Source organism: Cupressus sempervirens, chromosome 9, assembly GCF_028749045.1.
Source record: "Cupressus sempervirens isolate cs-2001-9-10 chromosome 9, ASM2874904v1, whole genome shotgun sequence".
NCBI classification, from domain to species: domain Eukaryota; kingdom Viridiplantae; phylum Streptophyta; class Pinopsida; order Cupressales; family Cupressaceae; genus Cupressus; species Cupressus sempervirens.
In genome coordinates this window covers 56,869,583-56,891,730 of record NC_143126.1, presented here as the reverse complement: position 1 = coordinate 56,891,730, position 22,148 = coordinate 56,869,583, and the positions used below count along the sequence as shown (strand labels likewise).

The following is a 22,148-nucleotide window of genomic DNA, read 5'->3' as shown; positions in this document are numbered from 1 at the left end:
CTAACTTGTTGTGGAACTCAATAATTTTTGGAGTGTAACTCAATAATGTTTGGCATGAGCTTACCTGTTTCTCAAAAAAAAAACTAATAAAAGATAAATATTTCATTTCTTTCACATGACCTTATGTAAGGCAATAAAGGAGCCAAAAGAATAAACTATACATATATATACATACATATACATACATATACATATACATACATACATACATACATACATACATACATATATATATATATATATATATATATATATATATATATATATATATATATATATATGTATATATATATATATGTATGTATATGTATGTATATGTATGTATATGTATGTATATATATGTATGTATATATATACATATATACATACATATATACATATATATGTATATATGTATATACATATATACGTATATACATATATACATATATACGTATATACATATATACATATATACGTATATACATATATATATATATATATGTATACATATATATATACATATATACGTATATACATATATATATATGTATACACATATATATACATATATATATATATATGTGTATACATATATATATATATGTATATATATATGTATATACATATATATATGTATATACATATATATATGTATATACATATATATATGTATGTATATATGTATATATATGTATATACATATATATATGTATGTATATATGTATATATATGTATATATATGTATGTATATATATATATATATGTATGTTTATACATATATATTTGTATATGTATATAGATATGTATATGTGTATATATATATATATATATGTATGTATATATATATATATATATATATATATATATATATGTATGTATATATATATATATATATATATATGTATGTATGTATGTATATATATATATATATATATGTATGTATATATATATATATATATATATGTATGTATATATATATATATATATATATATGATCTATTTGTCTCACTCCTTTATGCCTTATATATGAATAACAAAGATGATAGTTAGAGATGCAACGATATTATTGAACTACTAATTATGTAAACCATGCTTGATTATAGAAATCTTTGGGTTGTGGACCTAAGTCCCCAAATTTTAATTATGACTTGGATGCATGAGTAAGTGTGATCAAAGGTCAATTGAATTGGTAAAGTTATGAGCTCTGATAAATTATTAAATCAATATATGTTACATGGTGAAAATATTAAAAGTGTGGTATAATTGATGTATTGCATGGAATATAAACAATATTTTTGTGACCCTGGTTGAGTTACAGAATTGCTCATCCTTGAATCTATAAGAGTTAAAAATATTTTTGATGAAATAGTAATGCTATGTGTGGTTAAGAAAATATTTAAGTAGAGATTGATTATTTTCCCTAATTGAGATTTGGAATTATGTTCTCATCCAATGAATATTGGTGTAACATACTATTTATTGATATATTTCCTTATCATATATTGAAGTTGTCATGTTTGTAAATGAGATTTTTAATTTTGGATTTGATTGTGTAGAGTTTTCATGGATTGTGGAAATCTAATAGATCTGATGTTTGTAAATATTATTATCTTGTCCATTAAAGAGAATTTTGTTTATTGTCTATAATATGAAGTAGAAGTTAATTAACCTTCTTAATTAGAATATAGAAAGTGCTATTGTTTGAAGGATTTTCTTATCTAGATTATTGGAAATGTATCTAGTTGCTAAATGTTATTTCCTTATACTTTGAAAAAAGATAAGTATTGTTTCATATGCTTTGCAAGATGGATTAAGAAATCATGAATGATATAAATGATATTTGGAAAAGAAAAATATCACACATATTGTGAAATGACTATGGTGCATATTCATAGATAAAAATGAAATTCCTTTCATAATGATGTTATATTTGGAAGTTATATTTTTATGTGTATGGGATAAATATACTGCTTAATTATTTGTTTTCTTATTTTTTATCATATTGAGTTCCACCCCATGGGTTGATAACTCAATATTTAAATAGGTAGTAGTATTACCACTTCCTTGGAAAAAAAAATCAAGACTTGTTTAGTTCGTAGAATACAATGGGAATTGGCTTTTTCATAATCTAGATTTTTTTTTTTTTGTTCATTTCAAAATTAGCAAAATAAAATTAGAATAATAGACTTCTAATTTGTCTCAAAACCAAGTTATCATACTTCCTACTAGCAACTAGGAATTGAAAATCCAAACCTGGTTATATTTTTTGAGGAGTGTAAAAAAATTAGATTGGACTATTTTTTGTAGTCTGCCTTCAACTCCAAGATTACACATAAAAATGTATATTTCCACTCATCTTTCAAGTGAAACAAACTGGTAAAGTAAAATATCAAAAATAGGAATCAAGGTTTGTAAAATCTTTATTTGGCTAAATCAAGATTTATAGAAATCTTGATTTCTACTATTCCATCAATCAAATGGACCCTCAATGTATAAGTAACAAAAGTGTGAAGTATGGATTAAGGGAATCAAGATTCCAATTTCATCAACACTTATCCATAGGGAAGATATATAAAGTGATAAGAACAATGCAGCTAGGGTTCTAGAGTGTGTAGAGGATGAAGTTGATTCTAGAGATGAGGACGATGGCCCAGTTCAGGATTCTCTTCACTATGGTTTTTGGCTTAGAACTTTATTTCCTTTGTGGTCAATCTTTCTCTCTCTTTTGGTTGTGATCATACCAAAGTCTCTATTTGGGTCTAGTGTGTACTATTTTTTAGCTAGGTTCTCCCCTACTATTTTCAGCCAATAAGATTTTTACTTTCGTAGATTTGAAAGTTTTTTGTGTCAAAGTTTCAAATTTGGTGTGGAATCTAAAGAATGGTCGATGGGACATTTTGGCTTCATGGGAGGAGCTTACCTCCTTCTATGTACCCCCTTCCCTTATTTTTGGGCCCATTTTTGGTAGTGGTAGTAAGTTCTTCTTGTTTGTTGATAGTTGTTTAGTGCCCAATGAGGTTTACTAAATTCTCTAGACTTGCACCTTGGATCAAAAAAATGGTGATATGGTCCAATGGGTGGATTCTTCTCCATCAGTTACATCATAGATTAGAAATTTGGGGGGAAGGTTCAATTCCTTGGTTCTTCAATATGTTCTTGTAGAATGGTGATATGATCCAGTGGTAGGGAGTCTTTGATTTGAACCCTTGTTGAACCTTTAGGTTATGTTGTGTGCCTTTGAAGTGGAAGAGGTGGGAGGGAGATTTCTTCCCCTTTTAATTTTGGTATTGTTAAAGGTATTTTTACTATTATCTCAGCTTCTTTGTATGCCCACTTTTATTTTAGTGTTTTTGATTCTCTAGGGAAAGATTGCTTATGTTTGGACCATGAAAAGGAGTTTGTGGCTCCCTCTACCTTGGAAGTAGCTTTAATCCTTTGTTTCTTAAGTGAAAAGAATACTAGAAGGAAACCTCTAGCCCCCTCTATTATGGCTTATGATTCATGTGATGCTCTCTTGGTTTCTCTATTGAGAACCAAGGGCATTATTATGGATGGGCATCGTATAACAAATTTTTTTTTCCCTAGGATTTACTTACTATCATCTTAGCTTGTATTTGTGCCATATATGATTTAGAACTGATGAAACTCGTAGGGAAGTGTTTCTCAATTTATGGTTGGATGTGATTTTTGCCTATGGATCATTCCCCATTGAAACATGGGGCCTTTGGAAATAAATGTGGCTCTGTTTATAGTTGAAGAAGTTGGGTTTGAGAAAGATTTAATGTTCTCTTTGGACTCATTTATGGGATATAGTGGCTAAAATACTTAGTTAATGATTTTTTTATCTTTTTTTTTAATGGTAATTTCTATGTTGTTATGGTATTTTATATAAGGAGGCTTGTTACTATGGTTAAAGAATTGGGATGGAGAACTATTGTGGTGTTGTTGTTTCTTTATGAGCAAGTTCCCATTTCTTCACATCTAGGTTTGGACGACGGTGGTGCCTCTAGTTTGGGGTTGTTCTTGGAGGGATTATATATCTATTTTATTTGGGAAAGACTTGTGATGGCTAGCTTGTTAGCTCTTAGTTCTAAAGCTATACAATTTATTTAATTTTTTGTGCTCTTTTCAGGATATTCTATATAGGGACTCAAGTATCTATCCTTTGGGTTTGATTTCTTGTTGGAATGCTATTCTAAAGTAGCATGTTGTTAGCTTTTGGGAGGACATTGATAATTTTGGTGTTTCTTCTACTACTAGTGAGGCATTTGCTATTAATTTTAAAGGGAACTTTCTAGTTTGTAGATATTTTTGGTTGGGTAGACATGGTAGTTTTGTCAAGCTCAAAAATTTTAAGATCCTTTTGAAAATCCTTGAAGGTTTGCAGCTATTTTGAAAACCCTATGAAGTTTTAAGTTCCTTTCAAAACCCCTTTGGAATTTGTTTTGGAGGCTTGTCTCCTTAGCTAGGTTTGTTGTTTGTTGTGATGGTGCACTAAGGTTGCATTAAGCTTCTTCTTGTTGTTACAAGTTTAAGGGGCTTACCAATCCCTTCCTTCTTGATAAAAAACTAAAGTGTGAAGAAACTACAATATTTACTACTCAATAAAGGAAGTAATCAACTATTCATGATGAAGGCACAAGCCACAACCAAAATGAATGCAACAGGAAAAAGGGCAATATTATTATCAGTAAAATTTTCTACTACATTCAGTACATGTAAACAAACTAAAGACATGCCCTATGGGCTTACAATGGTCAGATCTTGGAAAAAAATTCCTGCTCATAGTACCTTATCTCAAACTCCACCAAGAATTGCCTTTACAATGCCAAAAATGTTCTTAAATAAACCCCAATTAGGTTTAGGGTTAGGAATAAATTCTAGAATATTCCATTTGGAAACCACCACCAAAATAGAAGGTTCTAGAAATCACATTAGAAGCCAGTGTAAAATTAGAAGAATCTAGAAATGGTAGTCCAACTTCTAAGAGGCATAACTTTTGATCTGAGACTCTGATTGACGAATCGTTTACATTTTCAAAAAGCTCTCAAAGAGCTCTATAGCCCTATGGATAGCTTTGCTTTTCCCCATTTTTCAAGCCTGTATAAGGTTGTTTAGTGCCTCAAATCTGACTTTGAAGCGCTCTAAGGGGGTCTCTAGGCAACTTAAAACTGCAATAACTTTCAAACCGTAAAGCCTTTTAACCTTATTCTTTTTCTAGAATGTTTTAAATTATAAATATAATCATCCCTCCAACTTACACCCTCTAAATCATCATAATTATGGCTCAATTACAAAATAACTCATTTTCTACATTCGCATGTATCCCAAGGTGCTCAAAAACTCTAACCCAGAAAACCAATAGTGGAACTATGAGAGTTGGAATCTTTATTTGACCCAAATGGGTATTCACAAATGAAAACACTTTAAATAGAAACTAACACTAAGCATAGTTTTGGGTGATATAGGATTGCCCTTACACCACTAGATGCTCCTCAATCATACACCCAGGGTAGATTGAAAAGTGACCCTGTCACTTTATAGCTGGTAGGGGGAAACCCAAATGGGAAAAATCTATTGTGGATATCCAAGTTGATTCTTGTACTGGTTGTCCCTTCTACTTCACCAGGTATTCTTCATACTGCCTATTTCTAGTACTCTCGCCCTATCCAAAATTTCTTCAATCTCTTCCTTCACTAAAGTAGGAATTGGACATGGCTCTAGCATCAACCCCTCATCTGCACCATCATCATGATATTTCATTAAGTCTACAATATTGAAGATAGGAAAAATGTGAATCGCATCTAGCAATTCCACCTCATATGCATTTCCTGAGTCATGTTTCTTCAAAATTTTGTAGGGACCAAATTTCATCTCCAGCTTGTTGTAGGTACCCATTCGAAATCGTTCCTTCCTCAAGTGTACCATAACTAGATTCCCTAATTGGAACTCCTTATGTCTCCTCTTTTGATTTGCCCTAGCCTTATACTATTGGTTCATCTTGGTGATATGTGCATGTATCTCCTCATGTAGATTCTTGACATGTTCAGTAAATTCTTCTGCCTCAACACTTGTCCTCTCCCCTTTCTCCATCTTTCTCAGCTCTAGTGTAGTCCTTGGACTATTTCCATACACAATTTGGAATGGTGATATACCAGTACTCTTGTTTATAGAATTATTGTAAGCAAATTATGCTTGTGTTAGAATCAAATCCCATCCCTTGGCCTTATCTCCCACTAAACACCTCAACAAATTGCCCAAACTTCTATTTACAACTTCTATTTATTTGTCAGTCTGTGGATGATATGTAGAACTAAACTTCAATTCCATCCTCAACTTGTTCCACAAAGTCCTCTAGAAATACCCCACAAATTTAGTATCTTTGTCAAAAATAATACTCTTTGGAAGACCATGTATTCTCACCACTTCTTTGAAAAACAAATCTGCAATGTGTACTGCATCATGAGTCTTGTGTCATGGAATGAAATGCACCATCTTGGAGAACCTATTGTAGAAGTTGTGAAAACCAACTTCACAGATTGCCAAGATCACCTGCATGCAAATAACCTGCTGAAGATAAACCGAAAAAAGAAGCAAAAAGCAGAGCTTGGAAGAACTCAACAAGATGAGAGAAAAACTGTATTCCCAAATTGATTGAACGAATACTTGAAAAAAGAATTACAAGAGTTCAACCTTAAAGGCGAATGAAAGCCCGAAAGCCTAAAAAAGCTAGGTTGCACAATATAATTAATAAAATATTAATTATATGCACCTACAAGATAGCTTAAGAAAACTAGAGTAATAGGAAACTTAATTAATTTAATCAAAGTGATTTAATTAATAAGTGAGAACAAATAATTACTCTAACACCCCCCTTAAGCGAAGCTTAGGAGGTAAGCTAACCTAGCACAACTATGAAAGCAAGAAAAAATGGGTCCCAGCAACAAGGCTTGATCAGGTACCCGAAACAAAGAAATTTTTGTAAACTAGAGACAGAGGAGAAAACCTAGTGGGAAAAACCCCTCTCCAAAAAGAGATAGCAAAGAATGTTCCAGAAGATAGGAACAAAGAGAAGATCATGAAGAAAACCACTGAAGCAAAAGAAACCGCAAACTCTGTTAGAAAGAAACTGCTGATTTGAAGATCCTCCACGAAAATAGAAGGCACGAACTGAGAGTGTCTATATGGTAGGTGATCCATCTCACCAAAATGCATAGGTAGCCAGCCACTGCAATCGCCTAGTATATAGGATCAAAATATTGAATACATAGCTCACTCCAACGAACCATCAAACCAAGGAAGCATTAGAATCAACAATATAACCCCCACTTGATGCAGAAGGGGTGAGGTGATAGGCAACTGAAAAGATGGGCCAAAAATCTCCTACAACATAGGAACCAAACACATCAAGAGTGAGGTACAGACACCTATAAAGGCATGTGTCACCGACACTACATGAGGAAAAAGAGGAAGAGGGCACAAAATTGGCAAACAACTATCCCCCCTCCATGGCACTTTATAAAATAGTGCAAGTACAACAAACCACAATAATGAAAAGGATCCCGAAATGCAAGAGTGGCACTTTATCTCAGTGCATTTACATAAAGATGCTTATAATGAATATCAACAATGATCAAAATAGGAAAAGAGCTAATACAAAAGATAGTACAGCCCAAAAGAAGAGATCCCATGCTAAGAAAATGATCCTCGAACCTGAAATACCCAAGATATCCATCATAGAGCAAAAATGTCAAAAACATGATAGAAAGAGCATGGGGCAGAATCTGGAAGAAATTACATCATTTCTAAAAAGTAGACAGAACCATCTTTCCAAAAATATCATGTTTTCAAAATATAGAGATGAGATGCACAAGAAACGCTCGTTGGAGTCAAAAATAGAACTTCAGACTTCAACTGCAAAAATAGGAAGCTAAACTACATCAAAACCAAAAAACTCCTACACCACTCTTTGCCTTGGAACCAACTTTCCAGTATTTCTTTCTAATCGAAAAAAGACCTCTGTATGCTCAAGATATGGGCAAAAAATGTGAGTAGGTCAAAAAAGACCTGGAGAGTGCCTGTAGGGTTGATAATGCAGTGCTAACATCATGTTGATGTCAGCATTTCACGGCAAAAAATTTGATGGTCTGTGGCCTGTCAATGCAAAAAAGGTTCCACGTGACAGAATGATGTTAGCAAGGTGATGTGGCAGGGTCCATGTGGCAAGGTGCCACATGGCACCCGTGCCATGTGTCACACCTTGGTTGGTGCTAACTATGCAAAATTTCCACATTGGCTGACTATGTAGGAGGTATTGCCACGGCGACGGAGGTGGGTTGGTGGCACCCGGGTGGCGACGGAGATTGGTGGGTGGCGCCGCAACGGCTCCGTGGTGCTGCTGCCAGCAGCAATGGCATATGAGCCCCACGGAGGTGGCGCGGTGGTGGTCGCTAGGCGGCAGCACCTGCGGCCACGTTTTTGAATTTTATTTTTATTTTTTTGCAATAAATGCATCCGTACGGCCTCCCGAGGGGGTAAAAATTTTCCCAAACACCCAGAAGCCAAAAAGGACAAATTTTTTATGGATCCTGACTGTAAACGGCCTTTCAAATCCAATGGTAGTGTTCGTTTGGGCCCAAATTGCTCTTCCTCCCGATTGAAGAAAAAAACCTCAAAAAAGCTGGGGTTTCTAACTCTGAATCACGGCTTCAAAAATCATTCAACAAAGAAGTAGTAGGGAGGCTCTAATACCATGTAGAAGTTGTGAAAACCAACTTCACAAATTGCCAAGATCACCTGCATGCAAATAACCTGCTAAAGAGAAACCGAAAAAAGAAGGAAAAAGCAAAGCTTGGAAGAACTCAACAAGATGAGAGAAAAACTGTATTCTCAGATTGATTGAATGAATACTTGAAATAAGAATTACAAGAGTTCAACTTTAAAGGTGAACGAAAGCCCTAAAGCCTAAAAAAGCTAGGTTGCACAATATATTTAATAAAATATTAATTATATGCACCTATAAGATAGCTTAAGAAAACTAGAGTAATAGGCCACTTAATTAATTAAATCAAAGTGATTTAATTAATAAGTGCGAACAAATAATTACTCTAACACCTATCAACCACCACAAATACTAAGTCATTACCCCTTTGTGTCCTCAGTAATCCAAGAACAAAATCCATACTTATGTCTTCCCAAGGCTTCGATGGAATAGGCAATGGCTGATAGAGTCCAGTATTGTGACTAAATCCTTTGGTTGCTTGACATACTAGACAACTCTGCACAAACTTCTTCACATCATGTGACAATTGAGGCCAAAAATAATGTTCTCTAATAATGGCAATAGTCTTATCCCAACCAAAGTGTCCTGCCATTCCTCCATTGTATTTCTCCTTGATCAAGTTCTCCCTCATAGAACTCATTCGAATACATAATTGACTGCCCTTGAACAACATACCATCCTAAATTAAATAATCTAGCCACCTAATCCTACCTAGAGTAACAAGTTCTTTACAAGCCTTCCATGCTTCAACAAAATCAGGATCCTCAGGGTACAAATTCTTGAGTTCATCAAACCCAACCACTTCAACCTGCATCACTATCAGCAACAATTGTCTCCTACTCAATGCATCTGCTACCCTATTAGACCTTCCACTTCAATATTTCAACACAAATGTACATAGCTTTGCATGAACTCTACCCATTTCAAATGTCTTTGATTCAATTTACCTTGGCTATTTAGGTACTACAATGAATGGTGATTAGTATATAAGACAAATTCTTTTAGTAATAAATAATGCCTCCATTTCTTTAAGGCTTGAACTATTGCATAGAACTCTTGGTCATAAACAAAATACTTCTTTGCATCATTCAATTTTTCACTAAAATAGGCAATAGGCTTACCTTCTTGGCTCAATACAGCCCCAATAGCACTGCCACTAGTATCACAATCCACCTAGAACACTTTATTGAAATTAGAAAGTGCCAACATAGGTTGCTCTATCACCTTCTTCTTCAACAATTCAAAACTCCTTGCAGCTCCTATAGTCCACTTGAACTCTTTTCTATCCCCTCATTGTCTCAGTCAGGAGTGCACATATGCTGCTGAAATTTCTAATGAACCTCCTATAAAAACTAACCAAGCCATGGAATGATCTCACCTCAGTAGTGGACCTTGGAGTAGGCCATTCTAGGATGGCCTTTACCTTCTTTGGATCCATTTTGAGACCTTCAGCTAATACAACAAACCCCAAATGGACTAACTCCTTTTTAACAAAGCTACACTTCTTCAAATTAATCAAAAATTTCTCTTCCCTCAACCTTTCAAGGAATCTATGAATGTGCAATAAATCTTCATCCAAAGACTTGCTAAAAATTAAACTATCATCCAGATAGACAATAACAAATTTTTCCAAGAATTTCTTCAATACCTCATTCATAAGTTGCATGAAGGTACTTGGCACATTGGTCAGTCCAAAGGACATGACTAACCACTCATATAGACCCTCCTTGGTCTTGAATTTAGTCTTTCACTCATCTCCCTCTCATATTCGCATCTGGTGATAGCCACTCTTGAGATCTATCTTTGTGAAGTATTTAGCTCCACTCAAACAGTCCATAAGATCATCCATTCTTGGTAGAGGGAATTGATACTTGATGGTTTTTCTATTTATATCCTGAGAGTTTGTACACATTCTCAACTCTCCATTCTTCTTTGGTGCTAGCACTATAGGTGTTGCACATGGACTCAGGCTCTCTTGAATCAAACCTTTCCTCAACAGCTCCTGAACTTGTCTATTTAGCTCCTCAGTTTTAGTAAGAGTCATCCTATGAGCAGCCTTGTTAGGAAAACTCACTCTAGGGATTAAATTTATTTGATGACTAACTTACCTTACTGATGGCAACCCTTCTAGAACATTATCAAAGATGACATCTCAAAACTCATTTAATAAGCCTAAAACTTCGAGTGGAATTTCACTATTACCTTCCTTATCTTTTCTAGGAATCAAAACATAACACATACGTTGATGTTTCATGCCATCCAAAAAAATTCTTTCATCAACAAGACATACCCTAACACTACTACATACCGTTTCGCCCTCCTTTATCAAGGGCTTTAGTTTGTGGTGAATTCCATCCTTTATCAGAGAGTATGTGTTTGCATGACCATCATGTGTACAGCATGCCCATCAAACTACCATGGCCTTCCTAACAATAAATGGCATACATCCATTGGAATGATGTCACAGAGAACCTCATCATGGTAACTCCCAATCTTGAACTTCACCAGACATTATTCACTAACCAAGGCCTTATGATCATCCTTCACCCAAGCAATCTAATATGGTTGGGTATGTTTCTCCCTCTTGAGCTTTAGCTTTGAGACCATCTCTTCTGTCACCAAGTTTTTAGTGCTTCCACCATCAACAATCACATCACAACATTTACCCTCGCACTTACACCTAGTATGAAGCAAACTCCTCCTTTGTCTAGGTTTAGTCTCACCACTTAGTAAGACCCTTTCATTTACTAGAACCTCTCCTCTTTCTACATCCTCTAAATGTGATGAATGTGCATCCTCATCCACATGAGCAACTCCTGCTTGACCATCAACTCTCCTATCTATCCTTCCTTGGTGTTGAGGGCATTCAAAGGGACAATGACCTTCTTCATTGCAATAAAAATAGGTACAATGGAAGCCTTCTCTTCCTAAAACTTGTCCATGTCCTCTACCTCTTCCTCTTTGATCTCCAAATTTTTGATCACGAAAGTGGTTGAAACCCTCATTCCTCTAGTTTTGACTAGTACCTACATCTTCATTTTTCCTCTGTTTCTCATTTCAACCTCCAAATGACTTGCCACCACCCCTTCCTCCTTGACTGCAGCCTCTCTGTCTTCCATAAAACCTTTTGTTTAGCTTCTCCTCAACTCACAAGGAAAACTAGTATGCCTCTTCAATGCCAGTCATTCTAACCAGACTTGACTCCTCCTAAATGTTAGGTCTTAACCCACTAAGGTAACAGGAAAGATTCTCCTTGTTTTCTTCTATATGCCCTACCCTGATAAGAACTCAGTAAAATTCCTCTGTATATTCCTGTAGAGATTTTCCTACTTGCTTTAACCCTTGCATTTTCTTGAACAAATCAAGCTCGTAATCAACAGGAATGAACTGCTTCTTTAGTTTGTCCACCATGTGATCCCATCTTATGATTTTCTCCTTTCCTCTTCTATTTATTTCCAAATGAATCTCTTCCCACTATATTTTGGAATGCTCTTTCATTTTGGCCTTCACAAACTTAACCCTATCTGGGTCACTGATATTCTCATACTCAAAATATTCCTCTAGTTCATTGATCTAGTTGATCAACTCATTTGAGTTTAGACTTCCTGAAAACATACCCACGTCAATTTTAGGTCTTTTTCCAAGCTTAGCAATGGCCCTAAAAAGCCTCTCCTCTACCTAATTTAGGACTTCTCTATCTCCTTCCCCTTCTAGCCCAATATTTCCTTCTTCATTTCCTTCCCCACATTCATCGCCTTCGGCAACATTCATTCCTCTATGAATCTCCTCATACAATGCTTGGACTTGTCTCTGGAGGGCTCTAACCTCAAGAGTAACAACTCTGGCCCTTCCACCATGCTCCCTTCATGGAGGCATCTTCTTGTCTCAAACCCACAACCACATAGTCCTGGTGCAAATTGCATCACAATTGGCGCTCTGTCTACACACTCAGGAAAACCTTCTCTAATACCACTTGATGAAGGTACAAGCCACAACCAAAATGAATGCAACAGGAAAAAGGGGAATATTATTATCAGTAAAATCTACGACTACATTCATTACATGTAAACAAACCTAAAGACATGCCCTATGGGCTTACAATTGTTAGATCTTGGAGAAAAGTACTCTTCACAACACCTTCTCTCAAACTCCACCAAGAAGTGCCTTTACAATTCAAGAAATGTTCTTAAATAAACCCCAGTTAGGTTTAGGGTTAGGAATAAATTCTAGAATATTCCATTTGGCATCCACCACCAAAATGAAGGTTCTATAAATCACGTTAGAAACTAGTGTAAAATTAGAAGAATCCAGAAATGGTAGTCCAACTTCTGGGAGGCATAACTTTTGATCTAGGACTCTGATTGATGAACCGTTTACATTTCTAAAAAGTTCTCAATTAGCTATATATCCCTATGGATAGATTTTCTTGTCCCCCATTTTTCAAGCCTGTACAAGGTCATTTAGTGCCTCAAATCTGATTTTGAAGCACTCTTAGGAGGTCTCTAGGCAACTTAAAATTGCAATAACTTTCAAACCATAAAGCCTTTTGACCTGATTCTTTCTCTGGAGTGTTTTAAATTACAAATATAATCATCCCTCCAACTTACGCCCTCTAAATCATCATAATTATGGCTCAATTACAAAATAACCCATTTTTTGCATTGGCACTTATCCCAAGGTGCTCAAAAACTCTAATGCAAAAAACCAATAGTGGAACTATGAGAGTTGGAATCTTTATTTGACCCAAATGGGTATCCATACATGAAAACACTTTAAACAGAAACTAACACTGAGCATATTTTTGGGTGATATAGGATTGCCCTTACACCAATGGATGCTCCTACATCAATTCTCCTTATGATGGACCTATATATATGGTTCGTAAGTGATTCTACCAATCCTTATAGGTCTTGGTCATGATACCAATACTTGGTCTTACTCTATGGATAGATATATGATCATTGAGGCTTCATGTGTATATAAATATTTATTAGATCTAGTATGTAGAGTGAGATTATTTTACTCATGTTGTGATAGATATTGCATTTGTACATGTGTTTTCATGATGTAGTAGATACAATGTCACATCCCATTAATATTCTTTCATAATGTTGGTGATGATGTTGTGTCATTGATGGTAGAGAACTAATCTCAATAACATGATGTTACATGTATACATATATGAATGTGCATGTTATGTATTCATAGTTGAGGTAAAATGATAGGGAGATGCTCACATGCTTGTAAATGGGTATCCATGTTAGCTTGGTTGTTCAAGCACCACTAGGAATATGATGGGGCCTAGAAGTTTATGCCTCTACCGACAAAAATATCATGTGTGTGTCTTCTTCATGAGGTATCTCTACATGGGGTATCTCTTTGTAATTTTGTTCCAAGAGGCACATCCTTGTGCAATAGATGATTGATGTGTTCCTTCTTTTCTTGGTATATGGTCATGTCAAGTTATGACACAATATAGAGTGTAGCTAAGGTGTACACTCCAGACTATGTGGTGGAGATGTTCATTTTGTACCACATGAGGGGGTGTTACAATATTTAGACAATTGCTCCCTCCTTTCTCATAGAGTGGTTTGTTCTAGTCACATAGTGAAATTATGTGTAATTTCATGATTTTTTGTTTAAATGCTCATATGGAGAAGAAAAATTATTTATCTTTATCTATGATGGTTTATCTATAACTTGTGAGATTTATATTATGTTTAATTATTGTTTCAAATCCTTGGATTCATCTTACCATATTATTGAAATTGATAATTCATTGTTGCTATCAACCATTCATGGAAGGAACATTCTAGTGCAATCTTTAAGGGCACAGAGTTGTTAAGTTAGGATACATTCTAAAAGCATTAATTCAACTACATTCTTCAAATGGCGAGTATATCCAATAATTTATAAGAACTTATCAAGACTAATCATTAACTTTTCTAATGCATCACATGTAACAACAATTCTCTAAGTTAAAATCTCAAGAACTTGTCAAACATACTAACATAATTGTTGTGAGAACTTCTTCTATGTTTACCATAGTTGAACTTTTCATGATTAAAATAAAAACCAATCATATTTTACATTGCATAAAAAATTTGCATCAAATAATAGATAGATTATAAAATGGAAATATATTCATATCTATTATCTTAAAATAATATTATTTTATAATTCACTTTTAAACTCACTTTTATAATATTATAATATTATTTTAAATTCACTTTTATAATTTATAATCTTTTCTAACCTGACTTTAATTTGATTATGTATATCACTCTTAGTCATGGGCCCCTTAAAGAGTCTTCCAACAAACCCATGATATGATTTGTAGGGAGGTTGAATAAGTGTAGTCAGCCATCCAATAATCTTAAAAAGAACATCCACTTTTTGTGGTGCGTATTGTCATCGATTTTTGCTTTTTGTGGTGCGTATTATCATCTATTTTTGGAACTTTCACTCTTGCCTTCTATATGCCCAACCATCCCAAGTTGGTAGGGATAAACATGGCAATAAAAGGGGGAAAGAATAGATAACGGGAAAGAATTAGAGGGCCACCAGTATAATTGACAAGATTTGTAAGGTATTTGGGAAACAAATTGAGATAACCCATTTTAATAAACCACCCATTGAGTGTAGTGATGTTATTGCTCCTCATTATACCTCACACGAAATCTAATTTACTTTATATCAAGACTGAGGAATTGCTTTTGACTATTTTATTTGCAAGCACGTAAAAGGAAGGAGATTGGACTACTCGTTTGCATCAGCTAAACATGCAAATCCAAAGAATATTGTGTGCCCTGCTTGCTTCCTTTCTCCCCATCTTATCACAGGTTGCCCACTTAGTTCACATTTCTAATGTAGAGAAATATATTCATATATATGAATGACACACTTTGGTATTTGGCATCAAAATTATCTTCAGTTAAAAGTGGATCAATTTGAATCGATGAGATTGTGAAGAGTAGAAATAAGCTATGCGAAGTATCAGAGCTCTTCATGATGAAATAAGCCCTCCTTCAACATGGCACTCCCCAGTGACATATATGTTGGGAGGAATGGGATCCATGCTTGCTCTCGTATTTTTTGCTTTGATATTTCTAGCATGCTCCTACTGGAATAGAAATAACCCTAACACTCTTTACCCAGATAATGGCAATCCAAGTTTTGATGAGAAGAATGAGACGATGGCGAATGTGTTAGATTGTGATGACAAGGGTGAGAAAGTAATTGTGATCATGGCTGGGGAAGACATACCAACTTTCATTGCTAAGCCCACATTCATATCAGCTGCAGCATAGAAAGAAGAATGCACAAGATATCTGCAAATTCTCAAATTTCGCTCCTGTTTGGAGACATTACTATGACTAAAATGACAGCGTTTTTCTTATTTTTATTGTTGTAATTTACATTTTCTTATATTTCAGAGCCTGGTTGGAATTACAGATCCGAGATTTGTGTCTTATTCTCTCTAGTCTTTGATAAAGCATTCGATCGGCTTGTCTTATTACAATTCTCTCAAGATAGGCAATTAAATACACATTTCATTTAGTAATATAATTTAGCTATTGGAATCAGGATAGGCACATATAATTTAGATATTGGAATCGGAATAGGCACAAATAATTGATAGGATTTAGATTATCATATAAATAGGCAAAATACTAATAGGAATAGGCAAAATACTATATAGAACAACAATGTTTTGTCTAAACCGAAGAATGATAATAATCATATGTCTTACATCCTAATGATCTACTTTTGGTAATTGTTTCTCATTATGAATTCAATGCTTTTAGCAACATATGGAGGTCTTGGAAAAATACTAATGAAAGGAAAAGTTGGTTTCTCCTAATTAAAGAATGTAGTTTTTTGCACACACACACATATATATGTATATGTCTACATATACATACATACATACATACATACATATATATATATATATATATATATATATATATATATATATATATGTATGTATAAATGTATATACATAGATATATGTGTATACATAGATATATATGTATACATTATATAAATATAGATGTATATGTGTATATATACATGTATATACATGTATACATATATATGTATATACATAGATATATATGTATATGTATACATGTATATACACATACATGTATATACATGTATATATATATATATATATATATATATATATATATATATATATATATATATATATATATATGTATATGTGTGTGTGTATATATATATATGGTGGAAACTACATTAGAATAATAATAAGTCTCTTTCTTTAACTCATGAGATTTATTTACAAAATTGTGGCTTTGAAATGAATTGGAATTTTTGTAAACATTATGCATAAAGACAGAATCAAAATTTAGGTCTCATTTTAAGAATTTTTCCTATATAAGAAAAAATATATTCTTATTCTTCAATATATATTTCTTCATATTAAGTTTATTGTTGTGTCAAAGTGCAGCACTAAAAATTTGAGAAATATAAAATAGATTGAGATATTATTCTCTAAAAGACAACCTCAAAAATGTTATGAGATGTTGATAGGCACAAGATATTTGAAACAATGTATATGATCTAACTAGAACCTTAATATCTCTAAAAATGATGTATGCATTATTTTCAGTTTATGGTATCTTCTATTTATCAGCACAAAATGTTGTTGTAGATGATTTCTTGTTCTTACAAATCTTTTTGTTAGTGATGTTCATAATCATGGCTTCCCTATCAATTTGTGTACATTGTGCAATAAAATTAAAACTTTTGAGCATTTGTGTTGCGACTATCCTTTTTCTTTTAAAATATGGTTAGTCTCGTTGAGAAATTCTTTAAGTTAGAGTGATAGGGAAGGCTTCAATTGGGTTGTACCCTTGTTTGGGTAAATGTCAAAAGGTTCTCTGCTAATCTTGATAAACTTTGGACTCTCAAATTTTGATTATTTTGGCATATCTAAACAAAAGATGAGGTATTCCCAAAAAAAAATGAATACATCTTTGTGGCTTCTTTTATAACGTCACATGTTCTATTATATTATGTTCCAAGCTTCAATATGTAGCATCATAAAAGATACCCCCTTAAAAATCCATGCTCTAATTTGGATGCATGATTTAGTGTGTCTCTACATATGTCATTTCAAGCCTATTTGGTGCTTATTGCATCATAGTGTTTATATATATTGGTCTGTTGACCAAGACCTATGTCTTGGGACCTAATACCTTGCAACAAACTTTCTCTACTCACTTTTTGAGTGGAATAGAGTGATCCAATGCCTTAGTCCCTCCCAAAGAGGAACAAAATCAAACATGTGCAAGTGTTTTTTTGCCTACCATTTGAGATTTAGTCCAATTATTTTTATTTGATTGTTGGAAATCAACCTAAATTAGGAAATACCTTAAGAACCATTTTAGTGTTATAAATTGTAACTTTACAATCTCACACTCATTTTTGGACCCTTTCTTTAGTGTAATCTTGCATAGCTCATTCCAATCCTACTTTTGGCCCTAGAAAATTCAAATTGTTGTTATAAGCTCATTTGATGACCAAATCTTATGTTGTAGGACCTTATCCTTTTCTACTCCTTTTTTGAGTTAACTAGGGTTACTAGAGCCATAGTCTCTTTGAAGAGGTCCCAAAATAAAACTTTGTAAGTGTTAGTTCACATTGTTTGTGATTCGATATTGATATTTCAATGACTATAAGAAGTTAGTGTAAATTAGGAAATGTCTTATGAACTTTGTATAAAGTTGTTATTTCTGATTCATTTTCACCTCATCCTATTACTTTCTAGTGAGCAAGTATCTTCATATTTGAGAATTTTGGAACTAGCAAGCTGCAAGCACCTACATGCATGTGCATTTTCATTATTGATTTTGTTTCTTGTCATGTTATTGTGTTAATACTTGAATGATTTGTCCAAATATAATTTCATAACCACTATTAATAAATCTAAGGTAATATCATTTCATTTCATATTTATAGCCTCTACCCTACTAAGGCTAATCTCTCTTTTATTTAAAATCATAGTTGTAGTGGAGATGTAAAAACCAAAATATATTTTTCTTAGGCAAGTTTCTATCTATCATAATATTTCCCTAATTTTGACTAGGCTACATATTTGATAGTTAAAATTTGTGGAATCACATTGATTAGACCGACATACATTTCCATACTTTTACTAGATAGAATCCCTGGGTTTCCATCAATTCTTACACTTGATTAACACTTTTTAGATTAATTTTGAAGGGAATGATCTACATATTTTCCTAATCTAGAATCTAATGTTTTAGTTATCAAAAGAACCAGGATGTCAAGGTGCCTAACACACTTAACAAGCACTTTTAACTCTATATTTAATTAGTGGGTTCCACTCTACATCTTGTTGTAGGTATGTTCTTTTTTGTTATCTTTGTGTTCTGTATTTTTCTATTTTTACTAAATATTTTTAATTTTGCATCAATTTACCTAGTTATTGCATCTTTGCACCAAATCATATCCAATCAGGGCAAAGGAGTTCATGTGTAGGATTGGGTTTCAAATTTAGACCCCATCAAGGAGAAGGTCAATTTAATTCTTTTGTCAATAAAGCTATATATCTTTCCCTAAAAATATAGTGACATGGAAACTTTAAAGTGATTGGGGAATGTCTAGGAACATTTCTTTCTATGGAGGAATCAATTGATTAAATAAGTTATTTTCTTTACCCATGAATTTTTCTTAATATATAAGACTACTTCAAGATTATGAATATACTATTTTGGTCCTGGTTAAAGGGGAATAGATACAATTGTTAGTCAAGGAAAATATTTTATCTAATGTTGGTGAGGAGAGAGTATTGTGATCTAAAGTAAAAGGAAAGGGCTTAGAAATCCAACCATTTGATGGATGAAGTTTTCAAATTACCATAATTGCACTAGAAAGATAGGGATGACATATTATTTAGAATAGAGGAAATCCTTTGGAAGGGAAGGGATGATGTTAATAGGGGTGTTTAGGGTTGGGTGGAGGATAGACATGAACTCATTAGCACCTCCTTTTCTAATGAAGAAAATACAAATTGGAAGCCCAGTTAGGTGCACAACTCAATTTAATATGTGAAGGAAATCTCATTCTTATGCTTTAAAAATGTTATTGGTGTCAAAGATATCGATCATCCTAATTTTCTAATGGCATCAAATAACCCTAGCCCTGGTAAAGGTGTGAAGGTTCAAGAATCTCAAGTCCATAATAGAAAGTATGAGGATCCTTTGAAATCCAACATTATTCCATATTCTTTTTAGACTTGGACTATAAAAGATGTGACGACTCTGATTTAGGAAGGAAATGATAAGAGAAAAAAATTGGAAAAAGATATGCAAGGGAGCACCTAGAAACACATAGTAATAATTTATATGAAGAAAAACAAGCTAAGAGTAGGTAAAAACCACCTATAAAGATATTAAGCTTTCTCATATCAAAAATTTAGATAATTCATTTGACAATGTCAAGGATAGTGGTGGTAACTCTAGAGAATCTAAGGATGAATCTGATTTTTAGGAGGAGTATGTAGATAATGAGGATTTAGGGCTCTTAGATAAAGTTTATATTTGGGATAATAGGATGATTTATCAAACCACCTCATCCTTAACTAGGATGAAAAAGTAGATAGTGGACAATTTTTGTAATCAAACAAAAAATTGAGATTGGAAAAAGGTTATTCCTTTTCCTTGGAGCAATAAAGGTCCTTTTATGGAGTTTTAGGGAGTGTAATTCCCCTAAAAGATGTTGGAATATTTAGAATAACTAAGAGGGGGGGGTGAATCAGTTATCCAAGGTCCAGATGTACTAATTGAACATTTGAACAAATACTTAAACAACTTTACATGTTATCATTCCATTTCTTGGTCTCTAGTGTAAACTATTTGCAATATTATTGAGCTATCCACTATTCCAAAATAGCAGACTTGTAGAATGTAAACCTTAATCAGTGAAACATCATAATAACACCCACACAAGTTCGACACTAGGATTTATCATGAAAACCAAATTTAGGAAAAACCACCAGCAACATGTCATTAACTTTCACTCTTCTAAAGTGATAGGAGCCAATCCTATTAAATGTTACAATACACAATGTTATAATCACCCTATTAGGAGTGGCCTTGTTAGAGGACACTAGAACATTTTATTAGAATGTCACCTAGTTAAAGGATTTACACAAACTATTAAGTCATTATGACTATTAGGTCAACCGTGATTAAAGGATTTCAAATACTTTTCAAATGGTTAGAAAGTAACAACAAGTTTGATCTATTAAGTACAACTCACTTTGCATGTATAGGTCTATGTTCATCTCTTATGTACTGACTCACTATCAAGCCTTTGTTGTCATATCAATCTCAAATTCTCTTGGAAAACTTTCAAGCAATCACCCTTCACTTCTTCTCAACTCAATTAAACCTTCTACTTAGATTTATTAGTCAACAATATCAATAACACCTCCAACTCTCTAAAAATTCATGCGCAAAGCCCCTCTACACTCACGTACACACTACACACTACTCTCTTCTAAAACTTTGTCTGTATACCTCTTTAAATAGGTAGTTCTAATCTTTTGTTTCTTAAACAACATCGTAGATCTTAGGGTTCAAGATTCGATCCATCAAATACAATGTATCTAGTTGCCATTATGTTTATCTCTTATTTTCTAGAAACTTCTCCTTGAATTCATCTCTTAAGTCATTACCTAATCCTCTCCTAGAATTAAATGACCCAACTCATCAATCCTTATCTTCAACACGTTTTCCATATCCCAAGAAATGAACTTAGTCAGCTAGAAATTATGATTCCTCACAAATAGGTAAAATTATTTTCCTTGACCAACACTAAGTTCTAGCACTTAGTCATCAAAGGGTTACTTGATCACTATAAAAATTATTTCTCATCATCAACAATGTCACTCAGTCGATACTGATGTTTGGTCAACACTAAATCTTCTCAACACTTACTATGGCTTAGTTGATACTAGCATTACTTGGTATGTCCATCAAAATTCCTTAGTATTTTACTCTATTAGTTGGTCAAGCCTACACATTTGATCTATCTTTTCTCACATTTCCAGGAGTTGAACATTATTGTCTTCTCCTCTTGCAATAAACAATCACTTTGTCTTATCAAAGTCTAACTAATCAAATGTCCAGTTGTAGTTTTCTCTTCATAACTCAACCTTTCCTCCAAATGCTTTTTTTATGAACAACTTTTCAAATCCTCTTCATCAATCAAATAGATATGACATTTAGATCAGATAGAAAAATGTCTCACCAATAGATTTGACATCAATGACAACATAACAATTGTTCCAATTCTAGTTTCCAACAATCTCCCTCTTTGGCAT

At 33.5% G+C, this 22,148-nt stretch overlaps 1 protein-coding gene across 1 annotated transcript; it reads left to right on the top strand.

Moving 5' to 3' along the window:
* The first annotated feature begins 15,750 nt into the window (after positions 1 to 15,750).
* On the top strand, positions 15,751 to 16,074 carry LOC149537620 (protein GLUTAMINE DUMPER 4-like). Its single transcript, XM_089802352.1, has one exon. The coding sequence runs from the start codon at positions 15,751 to 15,753 to the stop codon at positions 16,072 to 16,074; it is 324 nt and encodes a 107-aa protein (XP_089658478.1).
* The last annotated feature ends 6,074 nt before the right edge of the window (positions 16,075 to 22,148 follow it).